Source organism: Penicillium arizonense, assembly GCF_001773325.1.
Source record: "Penicillium arizonense strain CBS 141311 chromosome Unknown PENARI_contig003, whole genome shotgun sequence".
In the NCBI taxonomy this organism is placed as follows: Eukaryota; Fungi; Ascomycota; class Eurotiomycetes; order Eurotiales; family Aspergillaceae; genus Penicillium; species Penicillium arizonense.
Genome location: NW_019173280.1, coordinates 1,682,708 through 1,697,246, shown reverse-complemented (window position 1 = coordinate 1,697,246; position 14,539 = coordinate 1,682,708). Strand labels below are relative to the sequence as shown.

At 51.0% G+C, this 14,539-nt stretch overlaps 5 protein-coding genes across 5 annotated transcripts; 3 read left to right on the top strand and 2 right to left on the bottom strand.

Annotated features, from left to right (window-relative positions):
• Positions 1-649: 649 nt before the first annotated feature.
• PENARI_c003G06164 (uncharacterized protein) lies at positions 650-3,149 on the top strand (the record flags this gene model as incomplete). The annotated part of the gene is made up of 2 exons (XM_022628427.1): positions 650-1,231; positions 1,302-3,149. The coding sequence occupies 2 exons, from the start codon at positions 650-652 to the stop codon at positions 3,147-3,149; spliced, it is 2,430 nt and encodes an 809-aa protein (XP_022491962.1).
• Positions 3,150-3,937: 788 nt separating this feature from the next.
• Positions 3,938-5,591, top strand: PENARI_c003G11145 (uncharacterized protein; the record flags this gene model as incomplete). The annotated part of the gene is made up of 5 exons (XM_022628776.1): positions 3,938-4,161; positions 4,243-4,330; positions 4,836-4,956; positions 5,036-5,353; positions 5,584-5,591. The coding sequence occupies 5 exons, from the start codon at positions 3,938-3,940 to the stop codon at positions 5,589-5,591; spliced, it is 759 nt and encodes a 252-aa protein (XP_022491815.1).
• Positions 5,592-6,941: 1,350 nt separating this feature from the next.
• On the bottom strand, positions 6,942-9,436 carry PENARI_c003G00969 (uncharacterized protein; the record flags this gene model as incomplete). Its single annotated transcript, XM_022628067.1, has 7 exons — positions 6,942-7,048; positions 7,105-7,294; positions 7,347-7,736; positions 7,785-8,149; positions 8,202-8,313; positions 8,365-8,879; positions 8,935-9,436. The coding sequence occupies 7 exons, from the start codon at positions 9,434-9,436 to the stop codon at positions 6,942-6,944; spliced, it is 2,181 nt and encodes a 726-aa protein (XP_022491514.1).
• A 934-nt stretch (positions 9,437-10,370) lies between these two features.
• Positions 10,371-12,623, bottom strand: PENARI_c003G03912 (DNA-directed DNA polymerase IV; the record flags this gene model as incomplete). Its single annotated transcript, XM_022628263.1, has 4 exons — positions 10,371-11,534; positions 11,589-11,963; positions 12,013-12,185; positions 12,239-12,623. 4 exons carry the CDS (start codon positions 12,621-12,623, stop codon positions 10,371-10,373), a joined length of 2,097 nt encoding a protein of 698 aa, XP_022491375.1.
• A 596-nt stretch (positions 12,624-13,219) lies between these two features.
• PENARI_c003G11158 (mitochondrial ATPase complex subunit ATP10) lies at positions 13,220-14,382 on the top strand (the record flags this gene model as incomplete). The annotated part of the gene is made up of 2 exons (XM_022628777.1): positions 13,220-13,659; positions 13,746-14,382. The coding sequence occupies 2 exons, from the start codon at positions 13,220-13,222 to the stop codon at positions 14,380-14,382; spliced, it is 1,077 nt and encodes a 358-aa protein (XP_022491379.1).
• Between the last annotated feature and the right edge of the window lie 157 nt (positions 14,383-14,539).

The window sequence follows — 14,539 nt, the reverse complement described above, 5'->3', positions numbered from 1 at the left end:
GCCCAATTTTAAGTCCGAAACTGAAATTAAATTCTCCACTGTGGACTTTTCATCCATGGATCGCCGATCTCAGGGGTTCGTCCGGCGTTTGCTTTGTTTACTTTTCAAGGAAAACTTGCATGTACAGAGATGAAGCTGTAGAATGTCGGTAACGTGTAGATAGTAATAAATAGCTTAAGTGATATGCTTGCGCAGTCCTTACATACTACAGTAGATGCGTCGTCGTGATCATCCCTCGACTCTAACTAATTAAACGTCTAGGCTTGGCGGGCTATACTCGAAGGGTCATTGGCGTGAGACAATCCCAATCAAAAAGGGAAATTGACATTGTGATGACTATGAAACATATGGGTGGCCTCGATGTACAAGTATAGAAAAAGCATGGATGACCTGTCACAGAGTGACACAGCACTATTGACAACTGTAAATAATAGTGGAAGCCTAATGGCAATGGCAATAGAAGTGTGCGAATATCTTCAAAAACCTCAACTCCAAAAGAGGAAATGATCAGGGCGCTAGACCAAGCCTAGGGGGAGCTCAGGGTGACTTGGTTCGCTTGGCTTCGATCGTCTGCACTTCTTCTTTCCCTCCATTTCCACCTCTAATTTGCGAATTCACCAGGCCCCAGGGCCTGAGAGAAAGAGAGCCGATGCCCTCACTCACGCTGCCCGACCCGGACATGATCCTACCGTACGGGGGCGAACGCGAATCCCAAACGCCATCTCCACCGCAAATCGCCTACCTGTCGCATCTCAACTCCCGCAACTACGACCCCAATGCCCCCATGGCCGTCGGCTCTCGACAGAAGAAAAACTTTTCCCGCTCGGCCTGGACACACGAGGATGTGAATGTCAGTCGTCGGCTGTCGGATATCGGCGAGGAATTGTCCCCTTCGAGGTCGGATAATTTCGACGAGTCTGGGGGCGCACATGAGTCGAGTTCCCCATCTAGCCAGTACGAGGCCGAGTCGAGTTCCAGCTCGACGGTGAGCGCGGGGAGCAGGCGCGCTTCGGAGGCTAGGTCGCCGCACATCGATCGTGATGAGGCGGCCGCTCAGGCTGAGGTCGTGAAAGCGCAGGCGAGTCTGGTGGGCGCCAGTCCTTCTCTGGCGGCAAGCAACTCGGTTGCGTCTGCTGCTGCGGAAGGGAAAGGGCCCGGGGAGGAGTTTTCGTCGGCAATACTGAGTAGTGAGGCGGAGAGGATTCTGGAGAATGCGAAGAAACGCTTGAATGTATGTAGACTTCTTGCGCTTGCGATTGGTCTCACACCCGAGGAGAATGCTAATATGTTTCGTCTTATAGCTTATGGAAGGCAATCTGACCCGCGCTCGCTCGACTACGCGCATGACGCCCTCGCCCTCGCCCTCTGCGTTGGGAAACATCCAGCCGATGGGCATGCACCACCCCGTGGGCGGACTGTATCGATCGATCTCCCGCACCGATCCCAAGAACTCTTCGCTGCGCCGGCAGTCGCTCATTTCGTCGCAGGATTCCTCGAGTAATCGACACTCGAGGGTTCATTCTGAGACGAATATCCCGTCCGAGTCGAGTATGTCGGATGATAAGAAGGGACTCTCGCGCTCGGTTAGTGCCATGGGCGCGAGCACTTCGTCCAATCTTCATACGGATGATCGGTCGTTCCAATACGAGCCTACGAGGGCGTATCTCACGCACCGGGCGTCCATATCTTCTATCAGGCCTCCTGTGCAAATCCAAGAGCAGCCAGACGAGTCGGAGGCAACGCCGTCACCTATTTCTGAGGGACACAGCTCGGCGGGTTCACCGCAGGGCTTGGGAGTCTCCGATGAGGGATCGAAATCTAGTCCGGAGAGGTTCAGTCCTGTCTACAGCTCGTATGGGCCACCTAGTCGTGCGCAGTCGCAGTTGCAAGTGCGTGATCTTCAGTATCAGATGAAGGGTCTGCATATCAAGATCTCTTCACTGAAGGTGAAGACTCAGGAGGATAATCTTCGCAGGCGCAGTCTGCAAAGTTTGCGTACTCCGAGTCCTCTGACGGCCGCTGATCACTGGTATGCCAATGCGCTGGAGCTCAAAGATGGCCGTAGCAGCCGTGGCTCCGATGCCAGACGTGATACGAGCTCTGAATATGCCCGGCGTGTTTCGAACGGTGGTTTGCCGAACGATCGGCGTGCTTCTGGGGATAGTCCCGTGGAGCATGCTGTAGAGAGTACATCTAAAGATGCCGGCAACTGGCAAAACAATGGGCCTGAATACGATGACAACCAATCTGTCACCGAAAGCATGTATGAAGATGCTGAAGAGGGCGACTATGACGATGACATTGACCGTGAAGCTCTGGATGAGATTCTCCGTGAACCGCTTGACGATGACCTGGAGGGGCCCATCCATACGGACACGACGCCTCATGAGATGCGCGAGGATGCTTTCGACTATGAGCATTTCATCCTGCACAGTGCGCTAGGCAATTTCGCGCGACCACTCCGCCGTTCGAGTACCAGCTCGAATGGCTCCGTTGAGACAACCCGCCCAACATATACCGCAAAACACTCGCGCACAAACAGCGCCATGTCGGACTCAACGGTGGCAACCTTCGCAACCGCAACCGAAGGGCACCCAGACGAGGAAGACGACGTTGACAGCGTGATGTATTGGGACCGACGATTCAATCACGGTCCGTTCCCACAACCCTCTAATGGAGACATCGAGACTAATCCCTGGACAGAACTACGACACGGACATGTCCACACTCACTCTCATTCTCACCACGGCCCCAGTCCTATCCAAGAAGCACAAGAGCCCGACCGATCAGAAACGCCCCGCGGATCCCGAGATGCCAACGGCAACACCACTCTCACCCCCGTCGATGAGAACTTCTCACCGCAGAAACAGAGCGGCCGGTCATCATCCACCGCCGGTTCCGCAACCCCAACCTCGCTCGTCTCGTCCCTCGTCTCGACTGTGCGCGCGGCATCCAGCACACCCGTCGCCGGTGGTATCAACGACGATGACACGCAGATGCTGGAAACGCTCTTCGCCAGTCTCGGCAAGGTCTGCATGGATCTGCAGGCCATCACGACCTCTCCGGAGCCGGATCAGAAGGCCGCGCGTGTATTACGGCGCCGGCTGGATGCGGCGCGGAGAGTGTTGGAGGGAGAGCTCGATGCTTAATGCTTAATCTCTTTGTCTGTTTTCATTCATTATTCCATCTCTGCATTGCGAATGATACCACGATTTATCGCGGGCGAGATTCACTTTCTTTTTGCAGTTGTTTAGTATTTCTTTGTTTGAATCATTGTGATACCCAGTGTTTTTGAGGTTTACTATGTTTTTTTTTTCCCTCTTTTCTTGTCTTTATATGCATTCACGCTAATGTACCTATCAGAGGCCGAATAATATAATTTATTGTTGATACGGGGGAGTATATGCTTTGCATTCCTGTAGAACTAACCTTGGAGGTCATTAAGCCATTGTTTACCAAACATAAACAATAGATATGTCTTAGTTATCCCTGTCATAGTTAGCAAGACTTAATATCTTACTTCTACCCAACTTCTACTCTATTCATCTCTACTTGTATCTACTTCTGTCTCGTGTTTTGTCCCTCCATCTTCTTCCCCCTTTCTGCCCCGCGCCTGCAGATCCCAAACCACAAGTTTGTCCACTCTTACCACGCGAATAATACATAGTAAGTCCAGTAAACACGATAAAAACATATAAAATGTGATATTGAATGTTCTTAGCAAAAAAGAAAGAAAAAACCATCTCTCTGGAGTCTCCCAAGTCCCCACCCCGCAACAGCAAAACAAAACACCACCAAAAAAATAAAAGAAACCACAGCCAAACTGAACTCATCTCCAAGAAAAAGAAGGCCAACCCCTGACCTTCGCAAAACCCTCCTAAAATCCCTCTACACTCAAAAAGCCGCCCCAGACACAGGCGCAGAAGCAGCACCAAACATGCCCCCATCCCAACCCCTGGCGCAGCCCACCTCACGCCGCCTTCTCATCTTCCAGGAGACGCGCAACCCGCAAAACACAGCCGAGACGGTCTACCTGCCCGTCAACAAGCTGGGCTTGCCTATCTGCGGGGATGGGCCCGAGTTGCCGTCGATTTTGGAATTGCCGTTGCGAATCTTGAGGGTTTTCACGGATATTTTTAATCAGCCGAAGTATAAGGGATGGTATGTTTGCTTTGCCTGTTTTTCTTTTTCATTCCACCTTGACTATTCGGTAGTTGGTCTTAGTGTACTGATGTTTTACAGGGCTGTTCTTTCTGCGGGGCCTTATCACGATACTTCTGAAGAGGGGAAGTTTTACGCTGTTGTCTTGGAGCAGATGCAGCAGGTTTCGGTGCAGGGTTTGCAGCCGGATAATATGATTCAAAGTACGCCTTGAGATTGCTTTTGGGACTTGGGGTTTGATAGACTGGCTTTATTTCTTTCTCCCTTTTTTTTTTTTTTTGTCTTCGTTTGTACATTTTATCATTCGTGCTAGTATTGATATACCTTCCCATCGATCGCAATTCAACGCGTTGAAGTAATCAGGTGTCGTGAGTGCATACATAACTAGCGTTCTCTTTTCTTTACATGGTTAGAGCCGTCACATCCATTCCTCTATCATAGCATAGCGCCTCCAGAACTCATGTCAAACATGTTCATCGAGAGAGGCTGCATATGACCTCGGTCTAGAAGGCAAACGGTATACTTTAGTGTATGTTATTTTGATGCTCGCCCACTGGCGTGTAAACCAGATCCAGTATCGTGTTCATTACCTGGGTTCCTAGAGAAACATCTACCAAGGCAAGATAACATTCTATTGCTGCTCTTTATCCTCGGTGCTAATCTCTCCTTGTCAGATCCGAACGATCTATGCAAGCACTAAAGAGCAGGAGCGGGAATTTTTCGATGTCAGCGATTTGATATACGCAGATGAGCCGGACGAAATTGAGTGGCAGGCAGTTTTGAAGGCTTCTGGAGGTAGGGCATAAAATATGCTCCCTTAAAAGCAAACAATCCTAATATTGTCATTATATATTCTCAATATCTTCCCTTCTAGCAGATACACACATTCAAACAATGTCCAATATCTCGATTGTCGAGCGGCTAACGCCGTTGGACCTGATCATGCCAAAGGTCTATATAGCGGCGATTTTGACATGCCGAACTACTGAATCAACTACATCACTCCGAAACACCCTCCAACAAGGCCTGGTAAAGCTGGCAACTCAGATTCCATGGATATCAGGCCGAGTATTTCCAACTACCCTAGAAAACAACAAGACATCTCTCGAAATGCGTTGGAACGCAAACATCACACCCACTTTAATCGACAAAGGCATCATAGACAAGCCATACATGGATCTCTCAGCCAACGGTATGCCTCCATCCTCCATCCAAATCTCCGTCCAATCACCGACATGGTCGAATACAACCCGATAGAAAAAGGAGCCCACATTTTCTCTATAAGCATCTTCCAATTCGGAGACGGACACCCGTCTGCATGCACCACAACGTCGACGACGCAACTGGTCTCTCGGAGGTCGTGAGACTATGGACCCAACGTCGCAAACACTGGATTTTCTTCGTTCGGTGACCTGTCCTGAGTTCCCTAGGTAGGATCAATCGACTCACAGATGCACTCACCTCTGATTTGCACACGGCATCTACTTAATCGCTCAAGGATCCCTTCGCTTCACACCCTGAATAACCCAGAACACCCCCAACGCTCCCGTCAGAGTTTCCCATATGCACGTTCAAAGTCTTCGCCATTTCCGCAGCGCATATCGATACTATCAAACACCGCCTCGGAGGCTGCATGTCCACAACTCCAACGACAAATACTCTAGTCTGCGCACTTGTCCGGAACTGCAGTCACCCATGCGCACACGCACCGCGATCCAGCCCTCAAAATAAAATGCAGTCAACTAGTTACAGCGGCTAATGGTCGGCGACGCATCAACAAGGAATTCTCAGCTGAGAGTAACCCATACTTTAGAAACATAGTCTCGTACGCTCTGTCGAGTATGCAGGGCAAGGACCTGAGCGTATCTCACGAGCGGGATTCGGATTCACACCAATTGCTCGCTGATCTATGCAAGGGCATTCTCTCAATCGCGGTCGCCTGCTCGTGTTGATTCTCGGCATGTTGCTGAAGTACACCAGCTCGTTGATTCCATGGACGATTTATAGATCAGCGTTTGTTCGCTGGGAGCTTTTTGGATCGAGGGATTTGACTATTACCAGTTGGGCCGGTCTTGGATTCTATGGTATGGACTTTGGTAGGGACTTGGGAAGCCGGAGGTTGTTGGGATTCCCTATACGAGGCGGATGGGGTTGGTCTTGTTTTACCCAGACGGTCGGACAAGGGGTCGAAATGGCGAGGTAGTGGAAGTTATGATTATGTTGCGCTGGGGCGATATGGGTGTTTTGGAGCAGGGTCGGTTGTGTGGTTCTTTCTTGTACGAGAAAGGAAGTATACTTATTTATTTCTTGTCTACTAACTTATACCGAGTAGAACATTATTAGTGTCGCCGACTGTTCACAGTCTACAAATTCAAGGGCATCAAATAAATAAAATAAGCATTTTTAATCGATACAAATCCTAAAGTGATAAAAAGCCTCAGCTACAAATAACAAAATCCGGCACCGCAACCTCCAACACCTACAAACACCCGCGAAAAAAGGGGGAAAAAACCGGGAACCATTAACAATAACAGAAGATATCCTCCTTGATCATTTCTTCGCTTGAAACCATTTCTACCCCTACTAAGATAATTCAACTCCGTTAAGCAAATCAGACAAGGTGCCCGCGTCCATTGGAAACGGGGAAGTACTCGAACATATTCGTTGCATGCGTGTTTTGCTGCCGCTTTCATATCGTAATGGTGATATTCGCCAGCATGTGGCCCTGTTTGCAAATAGTGTGACTCAAAACAGTTGATTTGTTGATTTTTTTTGAGGGATCAGGTGGCGTTGTTGGGCTCGAGGAGGTTGGCACTGTGGTGGCAATCCAGGGAGCGTGAGTCAGATGGGTCGAAGACGGCGTTCTTGCGCTCTTCGATGTAGTATGCTGTGAAGTAAAGTCAGCAAGGAATGTTGCGTATATGAGATCAGGTGTTGACTTACGAGTAATTTGAATCATGTCAAACCAGCGGACGGCGTGCTCGTCGCTACCGTCCACGGCCTTCAGGATGCCGTTGTCGGGACGAAAAGTGGCCTTGGGAGGAATGTGGCGCATGCGCAGAAGCATCTCCAGGATGTCGGAGAAGCGGTCGGACTGGTTGAAGTAGTATGGAGGACGCTTGTCCAGAGGCCACTGGAAAGTGTGTTAGTAAGGGACGCAATGGGATGTAATGGTAGCAACTTACGCGGCCCGAGAAGTTCTCGTTGTCCCATGAGCGGAATAGCCAGCAGGTGCGCTCCACACAGTTCAGAAGAATGATAGCAGTAATGAAGGTATCGAACCATCCGCACTTCTGGCGCTGAAGAAGGCGACGCTCGAGATCGTTGATGACAAACTTGCTCAAGGCCATGGCACGCTTCTCCATGGCGGAACGCAGCTGGCTGCAGAGAAGGCCGTAGGACTCGGGGTCCGAGACTTCCTCGATAGGCAGACGACCCTCGTCCGAAGGCTGGGAAAGAGAGTGCAATGAGTTCGGAGGGAGGGTGGGGTTGTAGTAAGTCTTCCAGGTAAGTTCGGTGTCAACAAGGATGTGTGTAGCAACCCAAAGCTCCAGCACACGCTCCAGAAGGATGTCCTGTTCCATGTCAGCAAAAGTCTACACATCAAATGTCAAGTAACTTACCTTCTTCTGCTGGTTAATCTCGGCAGCGAGCATCAGGGTAGGCTTCATGAAAGAGGAGGTCTCTCGCTCATAGAAAAGGTGTGCGTTCTTCTTGATATACAGCTCAAGCTTGCTGGGAATATCATCTGCGTCGGCATCCAGGAGGTACACTTCTTGAGCGGGGCTAGAGAACTGATCATCACCAAGGCCTTGCAGCTGGGGATCGAGAGCAGACACCGAAGCGCGGTGACCTTGCAATCCACTGAAAGTCATGAAGGAGTTGCTCTCCTCAAAGTGAGTAACCTCGATGCGGCCCGAATAATGCTCGAACTTGACCTGGTTCTTGATGCTGTTGGTGTCATGGTAGGCAAGTGTTGAGTTCAAGTCTGAAGTCCTTGTCAGTTTCCTATTTGCAAGACGAAAGCACTAACAACTTACTGGCATTGTAAAGTTCGAACTCGTCGGAAAGGCGAGTGCGCAAGCACGGATGCTTCCACAAGCGTGCACTCTCCACGCTAGCGCAAGTGGTGCAAGGGGTATCGCCAGAACACTATCAACGTCAGTCATTTTTCCACCATCCCACGGATTCGCAAATTCTTACAGGTTTCTTCAGCATTCGGCACCGAAGACAAGCGCCCTTCTTCCGCACATCCTGAACCTCACGACGTCGCTCGGCTGTGAATCGGCCGCGCACCTTGGGCTTCATGGGCTTAGTCGAGTTGCCAAACTCGTTCACAAATCCCTTCGCCTGGGTATTCGGGTTCATAGCAATGGGGCGGGGATAAGACGCAGCGCGCTGAGTCGCAGCGGTCAAAGATGGGTCATGCTCATGCAAGCTGTCGAAAAGAAGCTGCTCGTGTGTTGACAGCTGTCCACCCCACTGGCCAAGCTTCAGTCCATCAGAGCTAATGTTATCACCATCAATTGACAGTCCTTGAGGAACCATCTCGTTGGCAGAAGCCGCGATCATCGACAGTTGCGACTGTCGCGCATTGGAGGTCGACTCAGGCGACATGGAGGCGTCACCCAGGGGCGGGGACATGGATGCGGGGTGTTCGCCAGGGGTGTGGCTCGGAAGGGCAGGGATACTAGGAGCGTTGGACGATTGAGGAGTTCCTGAGAAATGTTAGCAAACTGTGGTGCGCGACGATGCACGGCGGCGGAAACAAACCTTCAGCATTTCCGGTGCCTTCGATCTTGCTGTCAGATCCTTGCGATTGTCCCTGGAAGCCCTCTGCCTCCAGCGCGGGGTCGACAATGACTGTTTTTCCTCCAGCGGTCACAGACTGGGTGTATCCGGGGCCACGCTTGGAGACATCCGAGGCGCCGACTTGTCGCGACGCTTCCGCAAGCACATTGAGACCATCGAAATTAGGTCGGTTGGGGAATCCGCCTTCACCCGACTTTCCTTTGCTTCCAGATGGCGAATCCTTGTTCGAGTCGACGTCGGTGAGGTCGGGGAGTTCGTGGAGTCGCAACAACACGCGTTGGCGGTCGCGGAGAGGGATGGCCTGGCATTTTTTCACCAGATGGTTGGTGAGGCTGTCAATGCGACCCTTGGGGAAGATCTCCCCGCAGGCTTTGCATGTGTGTTGGTAGCGATTGCTCGCGTCTTCCAGCTTGGGACCCCGGTGGAAGAACTCGAGGATGAGTTGGTTGGGTTTGCGACCCATTTTGCAAGGCGTTGTGGACGTGTTTTATGGAGGGATTCACGTGTCAATCAGATAATCAGCAATCGTAAACAACCGATTAGCTGTAGTCAATATCTTGTCGTAACAGAGCTCCGGATCCCACCAAGTTGGGGTGTGTGGACTGAACAGAAGACAGAGGGGTGGCAAGAGGATTGAGCAAAAAAAAAACACGTGCACCGTCACTGGGGACTGGGAGGCCCCGTGAACCTCGAAATACAAGTAGCCTCAAAGCCTCAAAGAGGAGACTCGAGACTAACAATAACAAAATCCAGATGATTCAAACGAAGATGTGCGGGCAAAACCTGGGCAGTAGAGGGCGGTCTGGCAATCGCAAGGGGAGGGACACGCGATGGAGGCTTCACCGCACGAAAGGCGGTGATGCTGCAGGGCGGTCACGGAAAGGCGGTGATGAAGATCAAGGAGTATCAAATCTTGGAACTATGAGAAGTCTCAAGTTTGATGTTGATGTTGATGGGAAGTGATGAAGTTGGGGAAGAAGGCGAGGAAGTCTTAGTCACTTGTGCCACTGTGACTGCTACACCTGTCTCTCCAGAATGTAAGTTATGCGAAAAACTCTATGTACATCTATGCAGCTATTTTATTTCTTTTCCTTGATTTTTCGTATTGGATAGTATGAGATCAGCTTTTGAGATAGATTGCTTTGCATCGGACTATATCTACATGTTGAATCTGAGCGAAATTGAGTGAAATCTCAGGTGGTATCGTCATTGGTGCGCATATATATTTCACCATTGTCCATCGATGAGTGGCCATCTACTGATCAACCAACTGATTTATGGATGTGAATAACCCTGGTCACTGAAGATATAATGGCCGTGTTGGTATTAGACTGAAATAGGCTACCTGCTAATTAATAAGTGATTTCCTGTTCCAATAGGCCAGTTGCTAGCAAGTCTCAACAGATCCGGTGCTCGGGAGGCCGCCAGGGTACACCCAGCGCAACAAAAATCCGGCGCTCGTTTCGAGCCTCAACCAATCGACCCGCGTTAAGCTTGACCTGCTGTGTTCTAAGAACGTTAGTAAAGAGCCCCTTCTGGTTCAAGCACATGCCCTTCTTCCGTGCCAACAATCTCATGCTCCGGTTGAAGATGTCATTGCCTGTGAAGTACAGCAAGGCCGCCCCTATCTCGGCATCAGGGACAAACAGCAGATCGATCCGACGCCACAAGTTGCTGCCAGGTATAGTTGATGCACCGTGCCATTTGGACCCGTCCTGATGCGACGAAAGGGTAAGGCTGGCCCGCAGAAACCCACTGCGGAACAATTTGGGAACCACAAGCCCAAGCATGATCGAGCGGATTTGGTCCAACGTGGCACCAGGCTTGGTTATCAGGCAGTCGATGTCCCCGCAGGTTGCTGCCCCGCGGCGGTAAGAGCCTGAGATGATCACCTGCATATCCCTGTCTTCGATTTGCACCGCCTTTCGTACAATCGCGCCATGGGCTTCCACCTCCTTGCGAGGGATGCGCTGTGCAAAGTCATTGTAACGCTCTACCCCGATGCGTTGCTGCTTGCTCAAAGGGGCCTTTTCTAGCAAATCAGCTAAAGATTTATAGCCCTGCGCCACCCATTTGGAGGCCTGAATGAGACCGGCGCCATAGACGCCGAGGAATTCTTGGATGAGTCGGTCTTCTGGGGTATCATTTGTATGTTCCAAACGACGAAGACGGTTGGTCAAGACGATCTCTTCGATCTTGTCGGCTATTCGCTCCCCAATGCCAGGGAGGGCCCGCGCCTGTACTTTTGTAGAAATCTTTTTTCGCTGCTTTCGCAACGCAATGATTGCCTTGCGATAGCCGAGTACCCGCCAATGGTCTGCCGTTTGGGTATAGTAGTCCAGCATCTGTTGAAGGACTTCTATAGTTCGGCTATTTGGATTGTCCAGCTTCCCGTCTGGATCATACTTCTGCATGCACGAGAAGTTCTTTGTCCAATCAGCTTTGCCCTTTTGCTGAAGCGCTTTCTGCGGCAGTGTTTCCGAGCCTAATTCTGAGGCGCCGGAGATTCCATCATCGGATGTTGTGGCAGTATGGTCCGGCGACTCTAGCGGGTCCAAGGGCTAGGTATAAAGATCAGTTGCTTGAGCTTCCAGTTAAGGGATGACATGGTTTACCAGATGACTTGTTGCCTTGGCCTGGTCAATCATATCATCCAAGGCATCCCGCTCTCGGATGATTCTGCTATCCCCCTCTTCGCTAGCGAATTCTTCCGCAGGCTCAGTTGTCGCTGCTGATAAATCTTCCTCGACTGAAGGCTGGGAAGACTCCGGACACAGGGCTTGCTCCCGTCGTGAGAGCTTCAACGGCAGGTCATTGTGCGAGATCGACTCCACCACTAAGGGTAGCTGCTCCTGTTTCTTTCCATTCTTCTCCTCTTCGGTGGGTTTCGGGGCTTCCTGGACCCTGAAACGGAGCTGTGAAGGGTTCAATACCGACCGAAATTGGATGCAGTCCGAAGGGTAGGACTCGTTCACCAGAACCACGCTCGCCTGCGAGTCAATTAGCATTGAAACCAGAGTATCTGACAAGTGGACTGACTGGCAAGGTCTCAAGCTTGATATAACCCAGAAGATCGTTCAAAAGTAAGTCTTTGTCAACGATCACATGCGTGACGGTCTTTGCCCATGCTCGACTCCATTGGGCCCCGTATTCTTGGGCTCGTTGTATCCGGAGCCGTCGAAATGGGGAGACATCGTTGTTGGGGAAGAAAACTAAGCTCAATAGGTTAGTGAGAGCTAGCTGAGGGAATACATGAAATACTCACAAAAGACCAAGTCTTTGAAGATTTTCTGGCCCTCCGGTACGATCTTCGCGCTGTTGGTTCTTCTCTTCTTCTGGGGAGGACCACCACTCTTGGTGGTAGGCATAGCTCCAGTCGTCTTATGACGGATCAGAGGAGCAGGCTTCGGGTCATCTGGCAATGTGCTCGTTTTATACTGATGAGTACGAGAAGAAGGTTGCGGGTCTGAGTGTGCCCGAGAAAGCGAGATTCGTTCTGCAACTGGAGCAGGCGCGACCTTGTCAGGTGCCTTATATTTGGCCCAATACAATAGACGCTCCCATTCATTGTATTCCTCGTCCTGGTCATCCGAGTCATCGAGTTGCTCCAGAGAGACAAAGAAGTCCTCCTTGCTATGAGTGCCCGACATCTTAGTCCGGTGTCCAATCGAGAATCGGGAGGTTAGACCAAATAGACTTCATGATACAATCACAGTGACACAAGTCTACAGGCAGACAAGGTTGCGAATGGTTACAAGTGGACGCGATTGACTGGCGCGAAAGCGGCGCCAGGTCACGGGATCTGTTGCTACCTCGAATTTTCATCATCGACTGCGAGGCGTCTCTGCTGCCTGTTTTGAGGCTTTTGGAGCTGGGATGATTTTGGGTCTCGGATAATGCTGTTGTCACTCTGACGACCTCGGGGAGCACATAATTTTGCGCTAATGTCTCCAGAAGTATAGACTCAGCTACTATAGGCAACATATCGCAACATATTCTGGAAGTCTGCACTTGTCGCTCTCATGTCATATTTTCTTTGTCTATGAGATTCTATTATTCTCGCGTCCATCCAACCCAAATGCAAATACACGCAGAACAGCACACTGAATGACTGCCTTACCCAAACGGGTAATATTGGAACACGTGACCGTGAATTTCGGAGACGGAGATATTGTTGTAAGAAAGTTGGAGAACAAAACCTACTCACAGTCCATCGTTTTCGACCCATTGGCCGGGCCCAATCAACATGTGGAAATCCGCCCTCCCAACTACCCTGATCGCGGACCTCCCGCTTCTACAGACCGGCCGCTGTCTAAGCTGCCAATTCCGCAACCCAGCGAGAGTCGCCCAGCTCCGAGCCAAACCCTTCTCCCCGCGCTACTATGCTAGTACAGCCGAGGAGCCCAGCAAAGCAGCTGCCCCAACCGTCGTGAAGCGGAATACAAAGACTGAGACTCAATCTCTGGCAAGGCAGCGCCTGACCAGCTCCATCGAATTCCAACAAAACCAAAAGGATGGCCCTCAGCCCGGCGACGCAGACTTCGCTCCCCCGAGACTGGATCGACCCATTGGAAGTCCCACGCCACCATTAGAGGGCCAAAACACAGGAGTTGACACGCGCTCCATGGCCCAGCGTCGCGACGACTTCACCAACTATGACCGGCACATCAAGCGGCGCAAGGAATTGTACGAAACCTACCCTACCCTTTCTCCCACTGGCAATCAGCCCATGGACTGCGAACGCAAAACTAACAAACAACCGCAACGCACAGGACAAAACAAGTCGCCAAACCCTACTTTCGCGAATGGTCCAACCTCCGCCACCACGAAGGCAAGACCTTCATCTCAAACCCACGACTCTTCAAAGCCGACAGATCACTTTACTTCCCGAACATGCACGGCATAACCCTCGCAACACCCAAGGACGCTCAAAACACAACCACCCAGCTGCGCGGCAGCATCTCCGTTGTGAACCTGTTTTCCAGCGTCTGGGCCGAGGGCCAGGTCGCGACATTCACAGGCCCGCAGCAGAACCCGGGCCTTGTGGAGGCACTTGCTAGTGGCGGGAAACATGTGCAGAGGATTGATATTAACCTCGAAGAGAACCGCATGAAGGCATGGTTGGTTAAGACATTCATGTGGCGCATGCGGCAGAAGTTGCCGAAGGAGCAGCATTCCCGGTATTTCTTGGTGCAGAAGGGCTTTGACCAGGCGCTTAAGGAGACTGTTGGTATGATGAACTCTAAGGTTGGGTATGTTTATCTCGTTGATGAAGAGTGTCGGATTCGCTGGGCGGGGAGTGGGCCGGCGGATGCGGAGGAGTTGGAGGGGCTCAATGCTGGTGTGCGGAAACTTATTGAGGAGAAGAAGGCTCTTTCTGAAAGGGCGGGCTCGACTCGTAAGATTTGAGATGAGCCTGTGGTGAGTGTACCAGTAGCGGACCGGAAACTTGTATATGATGTGATTCCCCTCTCAGTTAAATTTGTACATACAATAGAGAATGTGTATAATATAGAGCATAACAAACAGCCGCCATTTAGACGTGCAAGAATCTTCATCGTATCCC